The 14,859-nt window shown below is 35.1% G+C and overlaps 1 protein-coding gene and 1 non-coding gene across 5 annotated transcripts; both read left to right on the forward strand.

The window, feature by feature from the left end:
* The first annotated feature begins 1,050 nt into the window (after positions 1–1,050).
* 14-3-3zeta (tyrosine 3-monooxygenase/tryptophan 5-monooxygenase activation protein zeta) lies at positions 1,051–13,416 on the forward strand. Of its 4 annotated transcripts, none has more exons than XM_088238541.1 (5): positions 1,051–1,128; positions 7,229–7,567; positions 10,824–10,947; positions 11,494–11,657; positions 12,471–13,416. In XM_088238541.1, the coding sequence occupies exons 2-5, from the start codon at positions 7,268–7,270 to the stop codon at positions 12,624–12,626; spliced, it is 744 nt and encodes a 247-aa protein (XP_088094667.1). In that variant the 5' UTR covers positions 1,051–1,128; positions 7,229–7,267; the 3' UTR covers positions 12,627–13,416. The 4 variants fall into 4 exon arrangements, with proteins under 4 accessions (XP_088094667.1, XP_088094669.1, XP_088094668.1 ...); XM_088238543.1 differs by lacking the exon at positions 11,494–11,657 and adding an exon at positions 11,753–11,916; XM_088238542.1 differs by lacking the exon at positions 1,051–1,128 and adding an exon at positions 7,002–7,080.
* TRNAG-ACC (transfer RNA glycine (anticodon ACC)) lies at positions 4,733–4,805 on the forward strand. The gene has a single exon. It is a non-coding gene; the product is annotated as a tRNA-Gly (tRNA).
* Positions 13,417–14,859: the final 1,443 nt, after the last annotated feature.

The raw sequence follows: 14,859 nt of genomic DNA on the forward strand, positions 1-14,859 counted from the left end.
TGGTAAAGGTTATCAGTCAGTGGAGTTGCCAAGAAGAATGGGACTAAGTCAGGCTGCTTTCGGCAAACTCTGGGTACTACAAAATATTGAGTTTCTACTGACATTTCTTGGTGAAACTGGATTTTAATTAAAATAATAAAAATACCTGTATTGTTTAATAACACATTTATAATTTTCACCAGTAATCGGGTTTTGTCGTAACCGATATTATCAAACTGGTCAACCTGGATGAAGCCCGATCACTGGTAAAAATTATAAATAACAGTGAAATAAAACTATTTAGGTACATATTTTTACTATTATAACCATAATTTTGTTGTTAATCTTTATAATTATTATTTACAATGTTTGTACTTCCCTGTGTATTTTTTTGTAAATGCCCCTTGGGCGTATTGTAAAATTAAATAAATGAATAAATAAACAATTTATTTGCATATTATGAGAAATAAACGTCACCAATATTATATGGTTACCTCATATACCAACAAACAGCAAGCTTGTAGTTATAAAGCACAAACATACATTTTTTTCTATAACTGAGTAAGTATATTGTACCTATATGAATAATAAATGGATTTAGAAATCTAACTGATAAATCAGTAAAGTTATAAATGAAGGAACATAATAAATGATCGTTCTTTTTATTTTACTTGAATAACAAATAATTTATTTCCTCACGATACATTGAAAAGTTTCCATTTTATTTTATATTCATAAATGTAAAATAATACATTATTGCATTTTATGATTTTCCATATTAAAAATATAGAAGTTTGTTTATTGTTTATGGTTAAAATGACTTTTATGGACGATTTGTTATAACTTCTTTATTTGAACACAAAACAAAACTTTGTGCATATAAGTTATTATGACAAATATAAAACGGCAAATTAAAATATATATATTTTACATAAAAAGCTTAAAAATCTTAAAATTTTGATGTGAACTTTAAATATTTTCTATTTCCTTTTTAGAAGCGCTCAAATTCTATACGCGAGCCCCTCACCGGATATAGGTTTATACCCCGCTTCCCCCCTCAACTTAACCGTCAGTAGTTCGTCGTTCAGCGCAGGGGATATAGCGTAAAGTGAATAGCCATTCGCTATATCAAGTTCTTCCCTCAAACAAGTAAGTGTTTTTCACAAAATATTTATTTAGATGTGCTTATTTTTTATAATTAATGGTGGTGATCATGTGATTTATATGTCTAAAACTGCATTGAAAAGTGTGACGCATTGGAGGAGTGTCCGCTTCAGCCATTTTGCCGAGAGCCGGCGACATCGTGATCTCGATAGATTTAGTAATTTGCAGGCTCTTCGGCTCGAGTTATTTTACGTAGTCTTCTCCAATGTGAAATTCAATTCAATTTGCGTGTCTGAGTGCTGAAAACATGTCTTCTTATCTCACGGGATTGTTAGTTCAGCAGTGACCTTTAATTTTCTGCTTTTTATGTGTCGCCGGCCTCAGTATTCCAAGAGCACGTTACTTTTATCATTATTTCAGATTCGCCAAATACTGTTCATGTAGCAGTACTCTCGATCGTTTATTTCTACTAGAAATCTCTCAATAGCCGTGAATGTGAGTTTCAACCCTCACAATGATCAGTATTTCTACTATTTACGTCACTAGCACATTCCCTCCTCGTGAATGTAACCGATAATTTTATTTTAAGTTTGGTTTTCTTATTTCAGTTTTGTCATTACGATTTATTTAAATTGTGTTTGTGAAACGTGCTAATCGATGCAACAAGTTTCTGCGTATGTTATTTCACGTGCTCCGTTTAGTTTGTCGATCGATCTCTAGGCGCATCTTTATATTTTTCGTGTTTATCGTCATTTTTTAAAACGTGTATAAATCTATTATATTCTAGAAATGTCTATTCGTAAAAATGGAGTTTGCAATGCCTGCATCGCGTATAGTATTCATAGTTTTTTTTAGTTTCATATGTTTATGATTAATGTTTATCATACTTACTGCGAATGGTCGTCCATTGCTTTACCTGAAAACTACCCCATGGCTTTATCTCGCGTACGAAGGTCGCAACATTTGATGGGGAAAATATTATTGCGGGATGTGTCATCGGTAACAATGACTGCTGTTAGTCATAGAACCATGATATTAATATAGAAAGTATGTCTGATAGTGGTGGTACTTATTACGACTAATAAATATCGTAAATTATATCAAATTAATTCAGGAAGATAACCCTGTGCAGTAACTAGGTAGGTACTATATTACGTACATTCTCTTTGCTTTTCATTGCTGGAGTTTAAAAAAATATATTTATTAGTATTGTTACTCTGTTCTCGATTTTATTCACTGAAAATTGAGTCCAGTTTACTGGAACATTATTTATGTATAATTTCTTTCGATCGAGGTTTAAAATAATGAGGTGGAGTTATTTAGTTCCCTTTGAAAGTGTGCTCAATTTCTGCCCTGTAATGTAATATATCTGATTTGAAAGGACCATTGTTTTTATCTTGTGTGAAAGGCCTTACAAATGTAACACGATATTTGTTGTATTGTGTTAATTCCGTATGACTAATGTTTCAACTTCCTTTTCATTTCGCACTCTGCATTTCGATAGTACATGCACTCCATACACTCGATGTCCACATAATTAATGTTTCGATAAGAGGCTTATTACCGCGTTAGTGTGTTAGTTTCTCGTATAGGTAGGTGTCCATGTGGATTTTGCGATCAAAGCTACAGACTGAGGCTAAAAATAATCCACCAAATAATAATATCCTTATCTCGCTATACCAACGAAGGTCTACAGTTCAACGCTTCTTGAAATTACTTGGCGTGTATTGTAATCTTATCTCGTATCCAGTAAGCAGAAGGATGTTTATTTTTACCGTCATTCGTATTTCACGAGGATGCGATTCCAGATTACGGTAAAATATTATGCACATTTAGTATGTGAAACTTAATGAATATCCTTCAAGCAACCTGCAATTTTTTTGTTTTATTCCGCAGTATATTACACATTGTTACCTATAATTTGTGGTATTGACAAGTTACTTGCCATATAATAATATGGTAGTTTAGTAATATTTTCTACTAATATCAGACACCTAAAACACTGCTTACGACTGTATACTTATTTATTTATTTATTTAATTCACATAAACGCCCGGAGGGCTTTTACAAGTATGGTACAAAGGTGAAATATAGCATTTGGAAAGGGAGTGTTTCTCCACCATCTAGCATCATTAACTCAAAATTTTAAGATTTTGAGTTATTTCCCTATAGTCTCGATATGATGTACATAAATATTGTAAAACATTTAAATTAATCAATATATCCAGTAAGAAGAACTTTAAAATAAAAGTGTTGCTTTACTAATACACAGTTGTAAGCGGGTAAAAAATAAAATTATAAACAAATTATTTACATGCATTAAAATGTTTAACATCTGTGAAAAATAAGGAAAAAAAAACTAGATTCAAGTATCTATAGGAAATAATAAACAGAAGCAAAATATTTTTTTACTTTAAATACTCGCAAAATATAAAACTATTGAATTAACGTACAAACATCGATGTAAATGAAAATTGAGGAAAATAATCAATAAATATTGTTGAAAAGCAATACTACTACCAAATTATCTCTATATATTTCTCCCTTTGGTGGAAATCTAGTTACATTGAATATTTATACTCGAAACGACGATTTGTGGTTAGTTGTCGCATCTTAGAGAGCCGCTGGTTTACGTATATATTTAATGTCTAAATTCATCACATTATGCCGATAAGCAGAATGTTTCTCAAACTTGCGTTTTACGGATTTGCCAGTGACGACTCTAGACGGGGGCCATGGGTACCGTGACTGCCGAGTGTAGTCTGTGGGTGGTGCTGGTAATGGCAAGGAAATAAATAATTTCCAGTAATTAACGCCTCTAATATGTATTTTATCCACACAACCAAAGTTAGTTTTAACGTTTTGTATTGTAAGAGCACTAAGTGACCAGATAAGCGGTCATACTAATAAGAAGCAGTGTCTTCTGGCCATCCACCTTCATAATGCTCGCATACCCAATAGAGGTGTATACATATAATACACATGTATTATTACTGGAAATACTAAGTGTATTACGAAATACCATGTTGCCAAAAGCTTTTTTCGAACCTTGATTATGGTGATAGTAACAGATTGAACAGTTTAGTTAACTAAAAAAAATCTAAAGATAATTGGAATATTTCCACGCCTTTTTTTTCTTTATGTAAAATACTAAATTATGTCCATCTCGTGGTTAGTGTGTTTTCATGAGGTTTCGGGATCGAATCTCGGAAAAGTTGACATGTTTAAATAGTACCCGCCCCGGCACCCGAAGCGCGAGACTGATTATCTTATTTTTATGTAAATAATATAATATGTCGCGATTGGTGCACAAATGCAGAGCCCTATGCACCACCAGGTGCGGGTAAGAGAATTCAACGAATGCCAAATATTAAATGGTTCTGGCGAAAATCACTAGCCAGTCATGATCAGAAAAATGTTAATTCCATACGAATGTTTTAATTACCGTTTACACCGAAACCCCCTGAAAATTAGTAAATATTACCCGTTATTTTTTATTTGAATTATACGTATGTAGATATTGTGAACAGTTTTAGAAGAGAGCTCGAACACGAGTCGCGGGGGAATGTTCACAAATGTAAGAATACACAGTGCAAACATGATCTTTTTTGCACTTTTCACACAGGAATTAGAATAGATTACTCCTGTCGGCCTTGTGGTGTAGTGGTCAGCGCATTTGCCTACCATGCAAGAGGTCTCGGGTTCGATTCCCGACATGGTTGATGTGAAATATTTATTTTAAAAGGTTTACACTGGAATATTATTTCACAGTCCCTGGACTGGCACCTGAAACGTAAGGCTGATCATCTTACCTTCATGTAACAAACATGATCAAAATACGCTACGATTGGTGTACCAATGCAGTGCCCTATGAACCATTAGGTGCGGAAAATGAATGATGTACCTTCGGTACCCTTTTCAAGACATTAGGAAGAAGCCACAATGACGTTTATTAAAAAAAAAGCTGTGTGCGCATTACAAAAATATTATCTGAGTGATTAATCAGCTACGGATGCTTTTCCGTTGAACGTTACTTAACTGTAATATCCAATTAATATAAAATGACTTCATGTAGGGCCGATTCTATGATGCTTCATTTCGGGGGCGCTTAATTATATATATTTTCTTTATTAATTTTTTTAAAAGAAAACAGTCATTATAACAACAAAAAAATACAGTATTTATATAAAAAAAAAAAATTTGGACAATTATATTTTTTTTGTATACATATAACTAAATACAAAGCTAGAAAAAAGCGTACCCGCGAAAAGCCACTCCGTAAAACTGCATGTAAAAATTTGAACCAGAAAAACTTGCTAGAATTTTGAAAATCGAAATGATCAATAGTCGGAATTTGCAAATCATTTATCCCGTGATGTTGTGTTATTATTTTTGCCTTCCCTAAACTTTTGAAAAATTAAAATTTTCTGATGATTTACATATAGAGCCGCTCGAAACACTATAATACGTTAAATAACTATGTTTTCAATGATTGATATTGAATCTCACGCGAGTGATCCCTAGAAATAATATTGTAGAACCCTCTGAGAGTATTTCTGGAAATTTTAACTTTCCCCCTGGATAAGTTTTTCTCTTCTAGTTAGGTTTACAACATTCAGCAGATATTTTCATGGCATATTAAATATCGCTTGGTCTTAACTTTTAACAGGTTTATTTATAAACAATAAAAAATGTTTTTGGTTAGGTATGTCAAAGAATGGTATTCAGATATCCTCTCGGCGAGATTTCAATTACACTTTTGAAAAATCCCTTATAAGGCCAATTTATGTTTTGTCTCGTCTGGTTAGTGTCGTAGTCAGTAGATTATTTATACACCTTTTTATAACACCCCTTTTAACTTTATGCTCATCGATAATATATTTTTCACGTTTTTTTACATTGCCCCTTATTCGCACATTCATACACATTTTCAGGAATCAATTATGGTCTCCATGAAATCGAATGAGAAGGGTCGTGATCGCATTTTCATAATCTCGATTACATCTGATCTAATTTGTTATTTAAATATAGATAGAAACAATATTTATAGTCTCGTATTCGTTTAGTGTATTGAACACGGAATTATGCAGGACGCATTGGGGAGTATTAAGTATCCAATGCAGTACAGCAGAACGCTGTCAAGTCTGAAGTGTTGTACCATCGAACGCTAACATACTAATCATTAACGAGGAGTGCAATATCGTCTGACTAACTTGCTAAACTCCAATCTCCAAAAAAATATTTTTACAGGAGGTTCTCACCCTTATAATTTCAACAAATTATACTGTTTTTTAACCTCTTTTTTAAAAGTTTTTATTTTTGGAGATTGGCGTTTTGCAAGTTAAGTCAGACGATATGTAGGAAACTAGCAAGTACAGCTCTAGCGCTATTGCATAGAACAAAAGCGTTCCAAAATTTTGGTTTGGTTTGGCTTTTAGTTTAACAATAAACGTGTAACGGGCGGATTCGGTTTGCGCTTGCAATTCTCGATCCGAGTACCTACGACCTGTTCTATTACTGTAGCTAACTTCGTGGTTGATAATATAATGGTTTTTGTCCGTATGGGCGACTCTATAGCCGGTGGCGTATTATTGCTCCAAGGGGTTAACGGACCTCGCGCGAGTTTCCAGTAGATGCAGACGCATGATCGATACTCCGCGAGTGTTGCAGCCTTGACCTATTTATCGCAAATTAGCCCCCTAAAAGCGCATTACTCCTCTTGGAAGTTTCGAGTCGCGTCGTGAAACTATGTGATCGATTTTTCGACCGCATTGTCATCAATCTCGCTGGTCGCGTAGAGTCCGTTGCATCGGAGGAACAGTGTCTGGGCGGCCCTCGCGATCAATATTCGCACCCGGGCGGGGGAGTGCGCGCCAGACGGTCCCGCCCTCCCTCTCCCGCCCGGTGACGCGCGCCTCCAGTCGGAGCGGAGATGCCGCAGCGTCGAGTCGGTCCGAACTAGCCCGCAGTACGCCGCCACCGGTCCGCAGCACCAAGGTTTCGCATGATGATAACTATTCTTACAACCGATTGATCCGCTAAGCGGGCGTGACTGTTCGATTAGTCTTTCTGACTGGCACTCGCCCCGGCAGTCAGGTCGCACCCCCCGCCGGCCCGAGTCACCAGTCCGGTTTGTCTGTTGCAGGAGGTGAATAGTCTGGAGATCAGCCCCGCTCGCCCCACGATGTCAGTCGATAAGGAAGAGCTGGTACAGCGCGCCAAGCTCGCGGAGCAGGCGGAGCGTTATGACGACATGGCCGCCGCCATGAAGGCCGTAACGGAGACCAGCGTGGAGCTGTCCAACGAGGAGCGGAACCTCCTCTCTGTCGCCTATAAGAACGTGGTGGGCGCGCGCCGTTCCTCCTGGCGAGTCATCTCCTCCATCGAGCAAAAAACGGAGGGTTCAGAGAGGAAACAACAGATGGCCAAAGAATACAGAGAAAAAGTCGAAAAAGAACTAAGAGAAATATGTTACGACGTTTTGGTGAGTTTTTCCTTTATTTTTCTCGTGTTTGTTTTGCATCCCGGATCTAGATCAAATCTGTTGTGTGGTTAAAATAGTGTAAGTAAAATGAGTCAATTGTGAGTAATCGTGATGTGTCGAATCGACCTAATACGATTACCATAGTTCAACAAATAAAATTCAGAAGTTTAATGTGATTTGTTGTATTTATTCAGCTTGTAATATTCATCATCATCGAATAATGGATTTATGCATTCCCGGTTAAAGTATGCCCGAACGTCCCATTTCTCTTGCTCGCGTGTGATGCGAGTGACGATAGCATTGTTACGTCGAAATAACGAGTCGCACCTTGCTTACTGCACGGCTATTGCGCTTTGTCAATGGATTGCCGTTCGCCGCCATACGTGTAGGAATTGATTTCCGTTTTTATATAGGTATTGGGCGAATTCCTCGACATTATTTGTCAATCGCGAGCCGCCTACTGCATGACGTCATTTCGCGCTTATCCAAATTCAGAAGTGATGTAAGCCAGTAGGAAACGGCAATTTTCGTCAACCGTCATGTCACGCGCCATATGAATACGCGTGGTGCGTTTATGTATCGTTTTCTTTAAAGTATTATATTTAAGATTTAAAAAAAGTTTTAAAGGATTCGAGATGAGATGGGCGCGGTGTTCGGTGCGCGGCATCGCGTATCCCTCAGTAGTAGGTAGTAGTGATGAAAATTTATGCTATTTTTTACATTTAGTTAGTGTGCTATTGAAATAAAAATAGCGTAGCACGTGAAACGCTATTGCTAACATTAATGCTAGCGCTAATATTTTTCTCCGAAGTTTCCTTTTTTGAATTTTTAAATTATGGATAACCTATATAGCGCCATTTTCGTAATATACTACCTCAAGGGCGCTTTAAAAGTCAATTGATTTGACTTTTTGTTGTAGCCCCTTTCCCGGATTGCTTACTGCTGTTGTAATATTAATATTATTTTTTGTCACGCTTTCAAATTCATTAGTAACTGATTCTGATTTGTTACTGCTAATTATATTTCATTTTGCTACTAGTTCACAACGCTAATTATCCTATCACCGCGGCGGCGGCGCGCGGCGTCGGTCGGCCGACGGCCTCCATGTGCGGCGCTCTCGCGTAGTAACTAGCGCCGCTAATGCGCTCGCCCGGTCGCCGCTATTTGATTCTCTCAAACATTACTTGCACTTCGATAAAGATTTTAATTTTTAGTTCTTCTGCACTTTCTTAATTTCTTTCTTATCTATTAAATATATCTTAAAAATCATAAGAATTAAATAAGTTTTGATGTCGGTAATTTTCTCAGTTAATAATTAATAAATTTCCCCTTTAATAATAAAAATAATTAAAAGTAATTATCGATTATTTTTTATGAACAAGTTTACTTGGATAACTATTTTTTTTTTGTTTCTGAACCACTGCGTTGTTCCTTGACCTTGGCTGTTTCACTAGAGTTTTATCCTGAATCATCCAAAAGATAATATTACTTTAGTCAACATTATTAAAGGTATATAATGTGCCTTGTTTACTGTTTAATTTAGTACAATCAGCTTGTATAGTGTCATATATTTTTAATGAAACAGATTTCGCGTTTTGCATCTTTCTATTTTCAGTATGAATGATTTTCCCATTGAGAGTAAAATATTGAGTTTGAACATTTTCTCTTTCTCCTTTTAACACACCTAGAACGAGTCAAGATCCTCGACTCATGTTCGGAAGGTTCCGCGTTTGATTCCCAGTGAGAACATAAAAATGTAATGTAATGTGATTTTTCTCAAGCCTGGGTGTTCTTTGCTGTAATTCACCACTCTGATCGGGCCTCCTGGCCTGTTGTGGTGCAAAAAAACAAAAAAAGTGTTACATACCACCCGACTTGAGACGATTTGGGGTTTTGCATCAATTACCCGAAAAAAAAGTGCTAATGAAATACAAAAGAAAATTATTGATTACATAAATTAGATTACCTTCAGGTTTAGTTATAAGGTGTGATTTTTTTTAACAAGGATTGTTTTCAAAAATATGCTCATATGATCAAAAATTACGTTTTAAGCGTTTCAAGTTTTAAAAAAAACATTCCTCAATTGAGGTATTTATTTTCTAATATTTTGTATTAATAATAAGTCTTATGTATCGTGACAACTAATAACGTACACTGGAAGTGGAAGATCAGTCTTTATTGTTTTAAAAAAGTATTTTCTTAAGTTTGCAAGACATAAATCAACTCTAAATATGTGTCTTATAAAGGAAGTCTCTAATGAAATTTAAACAGATCTGGATTTATAACAGTAAATGATATTGAAAATCTTGTTACCTCAATAAAAACAGAACACATCAATTGTGGTATTATCAATATAACCACTGTTCTATTAGATTCTTCTTGTATGTATGTGAATAAAATAGGAGATTTTCTCTAAATCAGAATGAGATGGTTGTAATTTAAATAATGGAACTTTAGAACGTGTCGTCCAACACATCTTAATTCTGTGGTTTTTTTCAAACATTGAAAGTCATTGTCATTTCAAATTACTATATGTGTAAATTAATATCTGAAAAGATAATAATTTTGGAGATAGGGGGTCATATGGAAGTCGAATCATTTAAAGGGATTTATGGGTGGTGTTTTACACATTACTTATTGGAAGTATTTGTCTCTTTATAGTAGTAAAATTACTTGTGTTTTCCGTTGATATTGTAATCTCCATCATTTAGAATTTTTGACATGTTGTAGAATATATAAGGTATTAAGCAACTACTGACGAAGTGCAGTAATGCAGTTATAATGGTACTCACCTGTTCAGAATCCGTGTCAGCTTGAGGAGGAAGATCTAAATCATGTTTTTTTTTATGTCCCATAAATTATTGTTATCCTGAGATCCTATCCGACCTCTTCGACATAAACGTCCCATTCCCTACTCATATTCCAACTCTCCTGTCCCAACCCAATAAACATTTATACAAAATTTAATAATTTATGTAAATATGTAATATTAAATAATAACACTAACTAGTATATAGTACTAACACATGCGTAAATATTCAAATAAATCAAATCTGAAACTCAACTCTGGCTTGAACACCCCAGTTGGGAGGTGAAAAAACCAAAAAAAAAAAAAACTAAGGTGAAGCAGTCATGCAGTTCAGTAGAACTTGATAAATTGTATTATTTTTTGTAAATGTATACATTTTTTTTTTTATCATGTGGTGCCTCCTTTGAGACAATTTAAAATAATTCATGTATTTTTATTTTATTTTAGGGCCTCCTGGACAAATACCTTATCCCTAAAGCAAGTCATGCAGAAAGTAAGGTATTTTACCTAAAAATGAAGGGAGATTATTATAGATATTTAGCAGAAGTAGCGACTGGCGAAACACGAAACAGTAAGTCAATTTCATCTTTCTAGGTGTCTTATTTCTTTCTAAGAGATAACTAAGCTTTTAGCTAAGTAACCAAGCCAAGTTTTAATTTTAAAAAAATAATCGGCGAGGTGTGTTATAAATTATCTCACTCCCCTATGAATTAAATTTCACAATTAACAAGGTGATATGTTATTTTATTTCATATCAGGATATGAAATTGTATAACAATCGTTTGTTGGTTATTTTTAGGAAACTCAAAGCATAAAATTTTTCTTAAATGTCTTTATTATGAATTTCTAATTTCAACATTTATCTTGTCTGTAATATCGCTTAAAGATCATACTAATATGATTATTTTAAGTTAATCTTATGTATTATATCAAAATCTGAAATCTTATTTGTGAATATTATTTTTTTTGCTGCAGTAAATCATTGTTATTTCATATTTTATCACTGGACATGACCAATAATCATTAATATAAAAGGAAATATATAAAATGTAATTTAATCCAGACAACTGTACATTGGGTACACACATTAAATATGCGGTCATTATCGTAATTGCAGCGGTGGTGGATGACTCCCAAAAGGCATACCAAGATGCCTTTGAAATCAGCAAAGCAAAGATGCAGCCCACACACCCCATCAGACTCGGCCTGGCGCTTAATTTCTCAGTATTCTATTACGAGATATTAAATTCACCAGACAAAGCGTGTCAACTAGCTAAACAGGTCATTCTTAGTTCTTTAGTTGTAGGGAAGTTCCCGACGGTGCAGGTGCCGGTTGGTGCAGAGCGTTGTGTATTAATGTTGTGTTGTGATGCTAGCTGTGGTGGAAGACTCCCAGAAAGCGTACCAAGAGGCGTTTGATATCGCCAAGGCTAAAATGCAGCCCACGCACCCCATTCGCCTCGGGCTCGCGCTCAACTTCTCGGTGTTCTATTACGAGATTATCAATTCTCCGGCGCGAGCTTGTCACCTGGCCAAGCAGGTTTACAGCACTTTATATTGCATCCGAGCCTTGTGTGTACTACATACTAATGTTCGCTCCGACCGGCACTTTCATTGTTTATTAACTGTTATTATTAACCCTTAGTTTTATTATTTCTGCATGTCTGACTTGTTTGTGAAAGTTGATTATCCCTCTGGATACACTTTTGGTTAATCAACTTTGTGGCCTTTTTCATTTTGCTCAAATGTGTATAATAGAATATGTATTGGTCTGAATGTAAGAATGTTGTGTAAGAAATAAGTTGTTTGACCAATGTTATTGTATATTAATACTAATCAAACTATTGTCAAGAGTGTGGTAGATTATTTTCCGAGTGTTTTATGTTTGAAATGAATAACACGGATTTGGCTTAGTACCAGCTCTCCCTAATTATTGTAATTTGTTGAATTTTATTCAATTGTATATAGTAAAATACGTTTGAAAGTATGAACGCTAAAATGTCTGATGGATGCCATACCAATAACCGAGTGGTAGATTGTTTTGCATTAGGCTCAGTAGAAAGTGTTACTAATTGCGAAATGTTGACTTTGCAGGCTTTTGACGACGCGATCGCGGAACTAGACACCCTCAACGAAGACTCTTACAAAGACTCCACCCTCATCATGCAGCTGTTAAGGGACAACCTGACGCTGTGGACGTCCGACACTCAGGGAGACGGAGAGGAACAACAGGAGACCGGGGATAACTAGGCTTCCTCGCCGCCTGCCACCAGTCACCATTACCATCTTCATGTCATTGTCATGTTTCTACTCGTTTAGTCCACACCTCTATTCCCGTTGTTATATTTCCCCGAGGATTCCGTCGCCCCACGGGCAATGTTTCCAAGTTTCGCAGTCACTGATACCAAACTGAGAGACTATTGCACTGTTTTAAGTGTCACCTTGGAACCTCTTGCATTCTCGATGTTTCCAGTTGAATACTGATTGATGTTTTACCATTTTACAGTCGACTCGACGTTTATTGTGGAATATGTGTTTATCTGAATCTGAATGGTTAAAGTAAGCGGGAGTCATATTCCTCTGTGTCTTTACCTATATGAAAGGATGACTGATATTGTTGCTTATTTTTATATTTAAAATGTTTGTATGTCCGACGGGAATATAGGTAAATCAGAATGCGAGACCGAACGCGCACCGGGTCACGCTGAGCGTTAGATGCGGAGCGTACTCTTGCTTAAACTGTTCCTCCACAAATCAGACTATATATCTCGAGACTAAGCAGTCTGTGAGGAGTTGCAGCTGGAATTTATTGTAATATACTTTTTATTATATTTCTCAAAATATCTTGTCATCTTTTTTCATAAGTAATTTGGTTGTAAAAATGTTGAATGTCAGTGTAATAATTCCCACTCCTCGCATACGAATCACCTACATGTTATGTGTCATGACCAAAAGTCGTATATTTCTATAACTCTGTATTTACACTGAATCTTAAGCTGACCTGATGGATATAAATATATATGGATTTAAGTTATTAAAACTACAACATCTTATTTACTGAACCCATTAAACAACTAATGAGACTGAAGGTGTATTGCATCAGGCATCACAGAGCTATCCAACTTGTTGCATTTCCAATTATATTATAGCCTGTATAGTCAAGAGATCACTAAGCGCATAATAAATCTATGTTTCGTTTTAAACAATTTTATGTTGTAATTATCAATAAATTATAATTTTATATTACAAATAATACATTTTCTTTGAACTCCCAACAATACGCTAGTTGGATAGCCCTGACTCAACTTTACTATACTCGACTCCCAGTTCAGGTCTGTCGAGGAATACACTGTCCTACCTTGTCTTACCGTCTTGTCTTACTACCCGCATACTACTCTCCCTCTTCTATGGAGTCGGCCACTAATATTTAGTAGGTATACCACAGAGACTTCACGAGAATTGGCAAGGTGAGCAAAATCTGCTTTCTAAATTTTTAGTTAGCACTTTACAGACCTTAATATGAATTACTATGTAATTTACACAGCACCACTGCCAGATAAGTTGATTTATCTTAAATGAGGCCTATATTTGCATAAAAATGTCTGCTTTAAAAACAGGTTGTACCAAGTTAGGCAGACATAATTCAGAGAAATCTATTGCATAAGTATGTATGTAGCAGATAAAGAATTTGTAAGTTTTAATAAACCATTGTTATTATTATTTCCAAAGCGCACTTGTTCCACGAAAGCAGATTTTTGGCAATTGATGAAACTATTTTTGCAGTCAATATCCCCTTTTTGTTTGTTGTTATTTATGTTCCAAGTTTTATTTTGCGCATTAAATTTTTGTATCTAATTATTGAAATCTATGTAGTTATTTATGGAAGTTAAACAGGGAATAAGTATATTTGAAAATAAGTGGACTTTAAAAAACTGTAATGGGAATGTTATATGTAAATATTTTATTATTAAAGATAATGCTTTTAGTTTTCATATTTATTCAATTAAAAGATACATCGTTTGTAATATGTGACAGGATCCGCTTATGCGATTTGGAATAGATCACAATGTCTTGTGACAAAACTCTGAATAAGTTTGGTTTGTAACTAAAATGAACTTTAAAACTAACTTTTGGACTGAATTTAATGAATTACTTTTTTCACTTAAAAAAAGTGAGTTCAAAATGGTTTTTTTGGTATTTATAATGCACTTTCTAGGTACTGGAATAAGTGCACTTTGGAAATACAAGCCTCATATCCAAAATTCGTAAGTAAACTTTGGACATTTGATTGGTGTCTGTGGTTTATTTAGATAGTTCCTTATAAATTATTTTTGCATTGCCGAGATTTACAATTTTATTCAAACATTTTAATGAAAATGATCTAAATCAGATGGAGTTAGGAATTTTTACATGATCGACATATTTCTGCAAATATGGGCAACCTTTTCGGGAAGGAGAGAGCAGGGGGATGTGTTTTAAAATA

Source organism: Micrasema longulum, unplaced genomic scaffold (assembly GCF_059751315.1).
Source record: "Micrasema longulum isolate JH-2025_06_02 unplaced genomic scaffold, ASM5975131v1 h1tg001914l, whole genome shotgun sequence".
Taxonomy (NCBI): Eukaryota; Metazoa; Arthropoda; class Insecta; order Trichoptera; family Brachycentridae; genus Micrasema; species Micrasema longulum.

Bases quoted from the DNA above. Each gene is read 5' to 3' on its own strand.
- 14-3-3zeta (XM_088238541.1), top strand. From the start codon at position 7,268: ATGTCAGTCGATAAGGAAGAGCTGGTACAGCGCGCCAAGCTCGCGGAG. The intron at 7,568-10,823 runs GTGAGTTTTTCC...ATTTTATTTTAG, and splicing joins AAATATGTTACGACGTTTTG to GGCCTCCTGGACAAATACCT. The intron at 11,658-12,470 runs GTCATTCTTAGT...TTGACTTTGCAG, and splicing joins CGTGTCAACTAGCTAAACAG to GCTTTTGACGACGCGATCGC.